This window comes from Pteropus alecto, unplaced genomic scaffold (genome assembly GCF_000325575.1).
Source record: "Pteropus alecto unplaced genomic scaffold, ASM32557v1 scaffold78, whole genome shotgun sequence".
Classification (NCBI taxonomy): domain Eukaryota; kingdom Metazoa; phylum Chordata; class Mammalia; order Chiroptera; family Pteropodidae; genus Pteropus; species Pteropus alecto.
The window spans coordinates 6736405-6746646 of NW_006443124.1; the positions used below are offsets into that span (position 1 = coordinate 6736405).

Sequence of the window (10242 nt, forward strand, 5' to 3'; positions counted from 1 at the left end):
GGGGCACCCCTCCCCCCACCCCGATGAAGAAGCAAAATGCTAGGCCCCCCTCCAATCTTCAACCTCTCCCTCGGTTGCCCTGCCTGTCCCCGCGGGGTGGGGCATGGGCGTCCTCTGGCCCCTGGGAGGGGGGCACCAGGGCTCACTCAAGGGGGTGTCGCTTGCCTGTTTCCAATCAGCTTCCATCATCTGGCCACGAGAAGCGAACTCAGGACATGGGGGATGGAGAGGATCTGGGACTTAGCACTCCGCCACCCCCTCCCCCACCGGGTCCCGTGCTATCCCCGCGGAGGCGGCCAGCGAGGCGGTGCGGCGAGGGAGGCAGGGTTGGGGGAGGGGAAAGAGGGAAGAAGGGACGAACGGTCGAGGTGCCCGCCCCGAGGCCCCAGCGCCACCTGTCCTCCGCCACCTACCGCGGCTCCTCTAGCTCCCAGGGCCGCGGCCGGAGCAGCTCTGAGCGCTCCGTTCGCCCCACGGAGCCCTTAAAAGGCGCCGGCGCGAACCAACGGGCCTCTGAGGAGAGTGGGGGATCGCTCCGGTTCACAGAGTACCCCTGAACAACCCGCGCAGGCTCGAGACCTGCGTCATTTCGTTTTCAAAGTCTTTCTTGGATAGCGCTGTCAGGAACGAGCTCGGCTCTTTGATTTAGGGATGAGGGCGGTTTCTTCACTATCTAATTACCCCCTCCAAAATATTACAGAAGGTGGACGGGCCCAGTTGGAGGCATGTCTTGAAACCCGCGGGGGAGGCCGTGTCAGACAAAGGTAAACAAAGCCAGCGCTCCCACTTTCCATTCCTACATGGACCCAAGTAGAGCCCCCTAATCGGTTCCAGTCACGTAACAGAATTAACCAAGGTTCCTCTCACCTGCTCTCCAGTCCCTTCTTCTACCGCCTCCACTCTGAAGGAATCCCCCTTCCCCCAGCAGAGGACCCGTCCTCGACGTGAAGGCTTTTGGGAACTGTAGTCCAAGCGCCTATTAAGGCCTGCTCCGAGTCCCAGGAGCCCCTCTTCCAGCGGCCGGATCGGCTCGAACCTTATAAATTTAGGACTTATAAGAGTTGCGGGGCCGTCCCCACTTGGTTTTCTAACTAGCCGTCACCCAAAACACTTTGTAAAGCTGAATAGGGCCCAGAGCTGTTCGCTCCTTCTCCTTCCTCTACGCACCCCCCCCCCAAGAGGATGAGGTAATGGGATTGTGATTATGACATCATAGGCGGTTCAGTAGCTCGCGTGGGGGGTGGGGGAAGTACGGTGGTTACAGCTGGACCACTTTCCTTAAGACACGGAGGGAAGAAACAGGCAGATGAGGAAGAGATGTTGATGGTGCTATATTTCCTCTTCAGGAAGAGGAAGCCACCTTTTATTAAATCTCCACCATTGTCACCACCTCCTACCTCAGCCAAAGTTTAAGTCCTTTTTGAAAAGACTGAATGTAGATGTTAGTAGGTGAAGAGGTTGGGGAACAGCTAGTTGTTTTCTGGGCCTTATGTAAATTTGAGTCTCAGTATCAAAGAAGGATAAGAGAGACAGGCAAAAAGATGAAAAAGGAGAGTTTTTAAACAATGCCTTTGTAGGGTAGCATTTTAGATTTCTTTTTCGATTGAAAAGTATAAGTGATTGATGCAAGTAAATCCTCACTATTACATTTAGCAACAAGTCCCCTGAAAGACATGTTTTCCCTAAATATTTTGTGCCCCACTCAAGGTTGGGCCAGATAAGTAAATTGTGATCAGCTAGAAAGTAGAACCAGTGGTGGAGATCTTCTTCACAGCCAGGGAAGGGAGGAGGAAGGAGCTACCAAGTCTCAAACTGAAAAAGAAAAATAGAGGGAAAGTGAGGTACTTAACAAGAAAATGTGGGCGAAGGGAAGATGTAGTTCACATTTCTTTGCCCTGCACATTTCCCCTTGACAAAAGGAGTAGGGGGAGGGGCCATGACATTACAGGAGATGTGTTTTCCAATAATTGCTGTTGTGGAGCACTCATGTGCCAGGCCCTGTGCTACAAACATTAAATATATATTCTCATTATTGCTTACAATCATCAAATGAGACAAAATCTCCTTACCTGACAGATGAAACGCTGGAGAGGTTAAGTGACTGCCCATGTGGTAGACAAAAAAGTAGTCTGAGGCTTTGAAACCCTTGTTTTTCATTATTAGGTGATCCCCTTTTTATTATTAACCATGCTAAACTAAAATTCAATGACCAAATATAAGAACTTAAGTTAGCATTGGCTTATTTGCAAAATATTGAAAGAAATTGGGACAGTTAGAGAATAAACCCTGCGAGTCAGGTTTCAGGCTTTGCTTCAAAAGATCACACCCCTTTCATCAAATAGAAAATAGCCCCCAGTGCAGCCCAAATCCCCCCATTACAAACTATAATTAAATCTCCTTATGCCAGTTTTAGTTCTCAAGGTTTTTTTTATTCATGTCATGCCATTTTTTCCTGCAGCCCCATTTTACTTCTTTTCTTGGACTACTACCTTGAAGCCCATATTGATTGTGACCTCATGGACCAGACTCCCTCTCTGATCCTGCTCCAATGGGTTTTAGCAGAGGATGTTGCCTGGGTTCCCTTTGGTCTCCATCCAAGTTCTCTGAGAGTTCCAGGGGCTGGAGCCAGTCATCCAGGAGGTCATCCAAAGAGGTGGAATCCATTGGCTCTAAGAGACTCTCCATCTCTTGCCTGGGAAGGCAGCAGAGTCAGAGGAACATGTACCTCATTCAGACTCTCCCTTTTCAGCCAGTGAAAGCTAAATTTGTGCAAAGTGGGGGAGAGATAGAGCTCAGTCCACCATTCAAGAAAGGAACCAAGAATAGTGCACACACCCCTTAGGCCCCATGCCCTGCAGAGGCTGGCTGGGTGGGTCCCAAGAATGTAGGGCTCTTCTCCACTGCCTGATCTGGGCATCCCAGGAGCGGCGGCTGTACCTCCTGTTTTTGTTTGGTGTTTGAGGGTGAAGTCCTGGCTGCCTCTGTGCCCTGGCAACGACAAATATGTGTCAAACTGAGGTCAAAGTGAAGGAGCACAGCTCACTGCTTATCAGGAGATTCGTTAGGGATTCTCTGAGAATAAGGTATGATTGATGCCCTTGATCCAACAGAAAAAATAACTCTTCAAATCAGATTAAACATCAAACTTTCTAAAATTTCCTAATATTCTTTTTTCTGGGACGATTAAATTAGATATTCCAATTTCCTCAAAAGTCAAGATAGATATCAAAGACAGTATTTGACATCCCTTTCGAATACATTCTACCTTTTCATACATTTAGTATATATGCACGTAAATTTATATGTAATGGGGCAAGTATGTTGTAATTAGCCAAATCTGCTCGAGGCAGATGTAAAAGTAGTTAAAAAAAAAAAACTTCATTAGCAATCATGGAGTTTTTTTAAAAAGATCGACAAGAGAAAAATCTTATGGCCAACTATGATTTGTTTCATTTGAAAAAAAATGGAAACAGTTTTGGGGCTAGATTGCAGGGGAATTCGTTTTAGTAATGCTGCAACTTTATGAGAGCACTCAGATTCAAATATCTTTCCATCACCTGACATTGAACCAAAGACACTTGATTGACACTCTTGTTGTGACTGTGCACAAGGGCACTCACTTGGGGACCTGCTGCAGAAAGCACTGGTAACCAGGTGTGCGCTTGCCATAATCTATTTGCTTTTGCCGCCGCTGTAGGACAGTTTCATCTGTCTCTACTTCCCACCTGTAGGGAAGTATATAGTGACCACATGAAGTATGATTATAGTTATCAAAGCAGGAACCAACTCATCCCACACTCTCTTAATCCCCAGCCTGATTTTCAAACTTACCTGGCATGGCAGGGCTCTGTGCTGACTCCCACACTCACCATCTCTATCCTAGAGGACAAAAACTCTTCACACACCTCCTTTCTGGGGAAGGAGAATCTACAGATGAAAAGGATATTAGGACAAAATCCAGCTGACTATGTTGCACCTCTCAGCCACTGCCACCACCAAGATCTTGACACCAGATAAAGATTGCATTTCTGATTTGTTTCTCAAAGTGTGGTCTGCAAGCCATTTGCGTGGATAGCACCTGGGGACCTTGATAATTCCTGGGCCCTACTCTAGACCTATTGAATCGTCATTTGCGGGGGCCTGTATTTTAAAGAGCTTCCAAGGTTATTTTAAACAGTTTTTTTATGGAAAATGTCCAATATACAGAGAAGAGAATAGCATAATGCTTTGCTACTCATAGTATGGTCCCTGTACCAGCTGCATCAGCATCGGCTGGGAGCTAGTTAAAGAGTCTTGGGCCCCACTCCAGATCTACTGAATGAGAATCTGCATTTTAACAGGATCTCCAGGTGATTAGTATGCAGCTCTGATCCCTGGTTACTCATCACCCAATAATCGCCCTTGTTTCATCTATACTCACCATCAGTCCCACATAATTATTTAAAAGCGAATCCCCCAAATTAAGAGTAAATTTTTAATATCACCTAGTGAATGTTCAGATTTTTACAAACTACCAAAGTTTGGGATACTTTGGACTGTGACAAGGATTATGCCAAGAGATGATTCAACTCCTCTGCTTTCCATAAATGTATTTTCCTTTACTCACACAATCTAGCATCTCAAAGATGCTGTGCATTAAAGGGACACCGAACGAGAAAAGCTCTAGTAAGGAGCTAATGTCGCTTAGCATAACTACACACACCTGTTTCGCCACGTCTGCAACACCGGCGGCAAATACTCCATCTCCAGTGGAAGGCTAGCAACCTATGAGGGAAGGTCCATGTAACAGCACGAGAAAGAAACAAGGAAAAAGAAAAGTTTAAAACACTTTCCTAGCGAAACTAATCTCTCCAGGTATTAACCTAACGACTAGACGTCGTAATGAAGTGCAATTTAAATCTCCCGGGGTCGAAGGGGCTGAGCGCAGGGAGAGCTCAAGATGGGTGTGGCAATTGGCCAGAGAGAGAGCCAATGGAGCGCTAGGCCCCTTGTGGGGCGGGGCTTACTAAGTCCCTTGCCGAGTACTGGCGGGCCAATCGGCATCCTGCGCTGGCTACGAGGCGGGGCAAATTGCGCTCCTGCCGCACAAGCTCATGCCTCACGATTGGTCGAGGGAGTCCTGGGCGGGCGCGCGAAGATTGGCTCACGCAGTTTGGAGGCAATCATGATAGGTTATTGGGAGGGCGGAAGGTTTGAACGATCAAGGCCTGTGGCTGTTGATAGTCTTCCTTCGAGGCTGTAATTTCGACCCGCTGAGGAGAGAAGTGGTAAACCCTAACCCCGTCCTATCCAGTCAAGAAGCAGAATTGCGACTGACCCCGCCACTCACCCACTTCCCTTTCTCCTGAAGGTAACTTTCAGACTCAAACTTGAGGTAAGCACAGAGCCGTCTCCAACAGAATACTGAGACCCCATTGTTCCCTCAGAGTCCAGTCGGAGCCCCACAAACGGAAGTTTAAGGGACCTAATTGACATTGTCGCAAATTAGAAGACTTGAATTCTTTCCGGTTAGGAGTCACGAACTGTGTGGCCTCAAACAAGTTAAGCCTTCTTTCAATTTCCTCCTTAAAGTCCGGGGGTTACCTCTCGGTAAGTTCAGGCTCCAATGAAAAGGCCAAGGCGCTTCGGGCCAGTTAACCTTCAAGCCAAGTTGTGATTCGCCGTTTAGGGGATGCCCCTCCTCCATTACTGATCCGCTTGGCCGCCGCTGGGAAGGGTGGAGGAGATTGTGAAAGCTGGACGATCTGTGGTGTGTCTATATAGGTGACGTTCTTTCTTAGCTAGATTTTTTTTTTTTTTTTTTTTATAGTAGTCGGAGGCGATGTCTGCAGAACTCTTTTCATCAAGAGAGGAAGGAAGTCCTGGATTAGGACCCAGTTTTAGGTCCCATCAGAGAAAGATATTAAATCTGCTTCTGGAGAGAGACACTTCCTTTACTATCTGCCCAGATCTTCCTAGAACTCCAGTGGACAAACTCTTTGGTGATTCTGCAAACCTAAACATTTTGTTTGAGTAAGTCCACTTTTCTTTTCACACCTTATATCCTTTGCTTTTCTAAACAGTTTTTGAGTTTAAAAATTTATCCTGGCTCAGAGATCGGGTTTTACGTATTAGCTTTGCCCTTGACTAACCATGTGATTCTTATGACTCAGTCTTCTTTTCTGTGACATAGAAATAATAATTTCTTCCTATTTTACTAGGATCTTGGGAGAATCGAATGATGTGATGTCTGGGAAAAGTATTTGAAAACTGTGTTGCATTATATGAGTTGGTCACTTTATTAGGATTAATATTAGTTTTATTGTTATTGTACTTTAAATTCTGATTATGCCATGCCCTGATCCTCAGCTAGCAAACAAAATTGGAATTATAGACCTGGGAAGTATCTGAGTCTCTCCAGGGAGAAATCAAATCTGTATGTTTAGGGCGCACAAGGCAGAAAATATGGGGTCAAGACCCACCTCAGTCAATAAGCATTGGTCCTCAATTAAAATAAATTATTCTGTCTCAATATGTCGGTGAGGATAAAATCTGGTACATATTGCTGGAGTCGAGAAAAGGTGGGAGATATTTCTCACTCATGTCAGAAATATTTCCAAAAGTAATTAGAGTTATTTGGACACTGTTCAGATTATATGATAGTCATTGAGAGGTGTTTCAAATGAAGAGGATAATGTGATCTTTGCCTTATTAAGGATATTACATCCTAATGGGAATCTTGATGTATTATTATGTCTCAACAGAGAAACCCCAAAACGTTGCCTTGATCTTTCGAATCTTAGCAGTGGGGAGTTGTCTACCACCCGCCTTACCACTCTTGCAGACCTTGATGAAACTGGTAGGGAGAAGAGAGGTAAAGGCTTCAAGGAAAAAAATAACTTTTAGGAGAGAAAGCAGGGTAGTTGGATAAAGATGGAAGGTGGTTAAAGAGCCTTGAAGTTGGAATTCTGTGGGGACCTGTAGGATTTTTGAGGAGAATGATCAAGCTCAATCGGAAGAAAAAGATAACATTGATAGGAGTCACTTTGCATTTGAAAAATTTAAATAGGAAGTATTTCATTGACTGATTGATAGTATGAATTGAAATTCATTGATTGATGGGAGTGAAAGTAGTAGAAGTTTTATGCCTAGTCTAATCTCAAGAGAAGCAAAGAAACCAACAAAAATACTTTGTTAGCTAATTCATGTGTTTTTACAGGGTCTGAGCCCTAAAGGAATGTTTTACTAGTCAGCCATTTTAGTATTTGTTCTAATTTCAGATTTCATGAGTGGTAAGCATTCTTTTCTATTCATAAAAAAAGTCCCTAAGTTAGTGCATTTTCCCAACATTTTTTCTTTCAGTGACACATGTAAATTCTTAAGATTCTATTAACTTATAACTTTTACCATGAAATTGGTACCTATCAAGAGCCTCTGTGTTCACAAGGTCAGCTTTTGAAATTAATATTGCTTACTAGTAAGAAAATCAGAAGACAGGATGCATGGACAAGAATAACTTCGTGTCTGATTGCAGGTCATTTGGATTCTTCAGGACCTCAGGAAATACAGACAGCTCGAATGTAAGTTCTTTTGCTGTGAAACTCATGCTAAAGCTTTCTCAGCATTGGCATGAGAATTTTATCCCATGCAAACTCTGCAGAGTGTAGAGCATTTCACTTTGGGAATAATGGGCTTGGAGTCCTAGATCTTTCCCTTGAAAGGTTTTTAAGTTTTCCAGAGCTAAATAGTATTGTGAAAATTAATGCTATTCATTTTAACTATCACACACAATCAGTATTATCTTTAAAATGGAGGAAATGGTGTAGTGCCCTTAGGCATAGGCTCTTACCTGCATATGAATAGTGCTGTATGTATCTTAGTGGGTAAAAATACTGAGTGTAGGCTCTGGTATTAGAGTATCTGGATTCCAGAGGCTTACTACTTCACCAACTGTGACCCTGACAAGTTTCTAACTTCACTGCACCTCAATTTCTTTATTTATAATAAAGAAACAATAATAATGGAGATAATAATAGCACTTCTTATAAATAGCTATTGTAAGGAATAAATGAAAATTTAATCCTTAGCACCTGCCAAGCATTTTATAATGTTTATTATTACTCATGAGGATTCTTTGTTGGCGATCTTAATATCTTCAATCAGGGAATGCTCAAGGACTGAAAGGTAATTTTAATTCAATGTCTTAAACCTACTCTAATTCTTCTATTTGACTGTTTAGATTTTTTTAGAACTTTGTCCTTCAATGTTTAGGTGAATTATGTACCACTTTAGTGCACTAGGGAAGGCTTTCCATGGCTATTTTTATCAGTACTTGTGAAAATTTCACATTGTATTGCTTGTATTTTCTTTAAATTGCTTAAATGTCCTAACCCATGAAGACTAGGTAAACTCATGGGAAGGATGATAGAAATTCATTACAAAATAAATATTAGTTCCCAATAGTCATTGCTGGAAGATTAGTAAATTATAAATTGTGTTTATATAAGACATAGGACAAACTCATCATCTTTGATGTATATCTCTATATATATGATTATACAAGTGAAATGAGAGCCTTATTCCCAGGATGTCACTCAATGTCTTAATATTTATCACAGAAAGCACCCTAAATACTATTATTGGAAGAGACATATCAACTAGGTATAGGGCTCCTAGAATGGAGGAAAGGAAAAGTTGGGATGTCCCACGTCACTGACCAATAACCAAATAGTATTTGGGGCTGAACTGACTGGCAGTTTTGTTTTGTTTTGTTTTTTGATCTGCAGAAATCATCACCAGCACCTTGTAAAATGCAGCCCAGTGAGTAGCTCCTCTTTCTTGGGTTTGAGTTTTTTTCTCAGGTGGGAGGCAAAGGGTTTCCAGCTCACCTGTGGCTGAAGGCTGCTGGATGCTCTCAAAAACGATCTCTTTGCAGGCACAGGTGCTTTGTAGCACTCCGAATGCTTTGGACCACGGCGACAGGAAGAAAGATGCAATATGTAGCTCATCTACAAATAAAGAAAATGTAAGTGTTTAATGGAAACCCAGGTACGTCACCAGTTTTCTTCCTTTGAGTAGAGCAACTCATCAGTATTATGAATCCTAGAGCTGTTTATGCCTCCGTATACTAGATAAGCAAACATCAGTATAGGAAAAAATTCTTTATGGTTTGTTTTGTTTTGTTTTTCTTTAAGGTTTGATGCTAGAACAGAAACCTAACTCCAAGTCTTCCACAGTAGGTCATCATTATACTCATGTTCAGTTGATTGGTTTAAGGACAAAAATCTCTGCTAATATAGTCTAAGAAATCTAGGACTTAAAAAAACAGATAGGAATAATGTACATAATTTGTTCACAGACTGCATGGCTTCACATACAAGTCTAGAGTTCTTAATTTCTTATTTTTCCCTTAGTCTAGCTTTTTAGCCCCTATTTTGAGAAAGCTATGATTCTTTTTTATCAGAGATTCAGGCTATCTTTCAGTTCCACATTTAAACTGACTTCTCCTTAGCCACCTAATCACTAAGATAATTCTCTAACAAATCTCTTCAAATAATCTCTTTTTCTAGCCATCTTTTTCTTTTCCCTGCCTCCCAACCTTTCCTCTAGGTCAGTATGCATAAGATAGCTGCTGTTATTCTTTTCTCACATTAACTAAGTTATGCCAGTGTTTTTGGCTGTTCTAATCAGCTTTTTTTAAATTTAATATTGTCATTCTAATCTCCCTTTACTCACTTTTTAAAAGTCTCCCCAGCCTCTCCCCAGTCAGGCTCCCTTTTTCCTCCCTTCCTTTGGCTCGTGATCATAAAATTAGTATCCTCCAAAGCAAATATACACGTCATACATCAAATCCAAACCATAATTTGTATCTTCAGGATATAGGGTCAACCTTGATGACTTTTTTTTTTTAATTTTTATTTTTTATTTTATGGTGACATTGATTAACAAATCCAATGTTTCAGCTGTACACTTTAATAGTAAGGCATATATACAGGTACACTGTGTGTTCACCTCCCATAGTTAGATTTCTTTCTGTCACCACATATTTGACTTCTTTAACCCCGTCTACCTTCCCCCTTCCCATCCCCTCTACCCTCTGGTAACCACTAGTCTATAGTCCATGTCCATGAATCTCTGTTTGTCCTGCTCATTTGTTGCTTGTAGGTTTATATCCCGCATATAAGTGATATCATGTGATTTTCAACTTTTTCTGTCTGGCTTATTTCGCTTAGCATGATTATCTCGAGATCCATCCATGTTGTC

General features: G+C 42.6%; 3 protein-coding genes across 22 annotated transcripts in view; 1 reads left to right on the plus strand and 2 right to left on the minus strand.

Moving 5' to 3' along the window:
* Nucleotides 1-1184, minus strand: part of FAM53C (family with sequence similarity 53 member C) — a 10824-nt gene extending 9640 nt beyond the window's left edge. The window contains exon 1 of one of the 3 annotated variants that reach the window (XM_025040752.1): nt 868-1184. The gene's annotated coding sequence lies outside the window, so the exon portion shown is untranslated. Of the gene's footprint in view, nt 1-413; nt 701-867 lie in introns of those variants that run through there. The other 2 variants (XM_006923068.3, XM_006923069.3) reach the window with 2 other exon arrangements.
* Nucleotides 1185-2407: 1223 nt separating this feature from the next.
* Nucleotides 2408-5799, minus strand: LOC107196491 (oocyte-specific histone RNA stem-loop-binding protein 2-like). Its single transcript, XM_015598039.2, has 6 exons — nt 5584-5799; nt 4703-4764; nt 3832-3927; nt 3621-3725; nt 2836-2988; nt 2408-2692 (listed from the first exon to the last, which is right to left on the minus strand). The coding sequence occupies exons 2-6, from the start codon at nt 4741-4743 to the stop codon at nt 2515-2517; spliced, it is 573 nt and encodes a 190-aa protein (XP_015453525.1). The 5' UTR covers nt 4744-4764; nt 5584-5799; the 3' UTR covers nt 2408-2514.
* The window catches only part of CDC25C (cell division cycle 25C), a 21370-nt gene continuing 16304 nt past the window's right edge, over nt 5177-10242 (plus strand). For 3 of the 18 annotated variants that reach the window (XM_025040748.1, XM_015598030.2, XM_015598031.2), the window contains exons 1-7: nt 5178-5350; nt 5427-5589; nt 5810-6012; nt 6744-6853; nt 7514-7559; nt 8766-8799; nt 8915-9004. In XM_025040748.1, coding sequence (XP_024896516.1) covers nt 5822-6012; nt 6744-6853; nt 7514-7559; nt 8766-8799; nt 8915-9004 — 471 coding nt within the window. In that variant the 5' untranslated portion in view covers nt 5178-5350; nt 5427-5589; nt 5810-5821. Of the gene's footprint in view, nt 5375-5426; nt 5590-5809; nt 6013-6743; nt 6854-7513; nt 7560-8765; nt 8800-8914; nt 9005-10242 lie in introns of those variants that run through there. The other 15 variants (XM_006923071.3, XM_025040747.1, XM_015598029.2 and 12 more) reach the window with 10 other exon arrangements.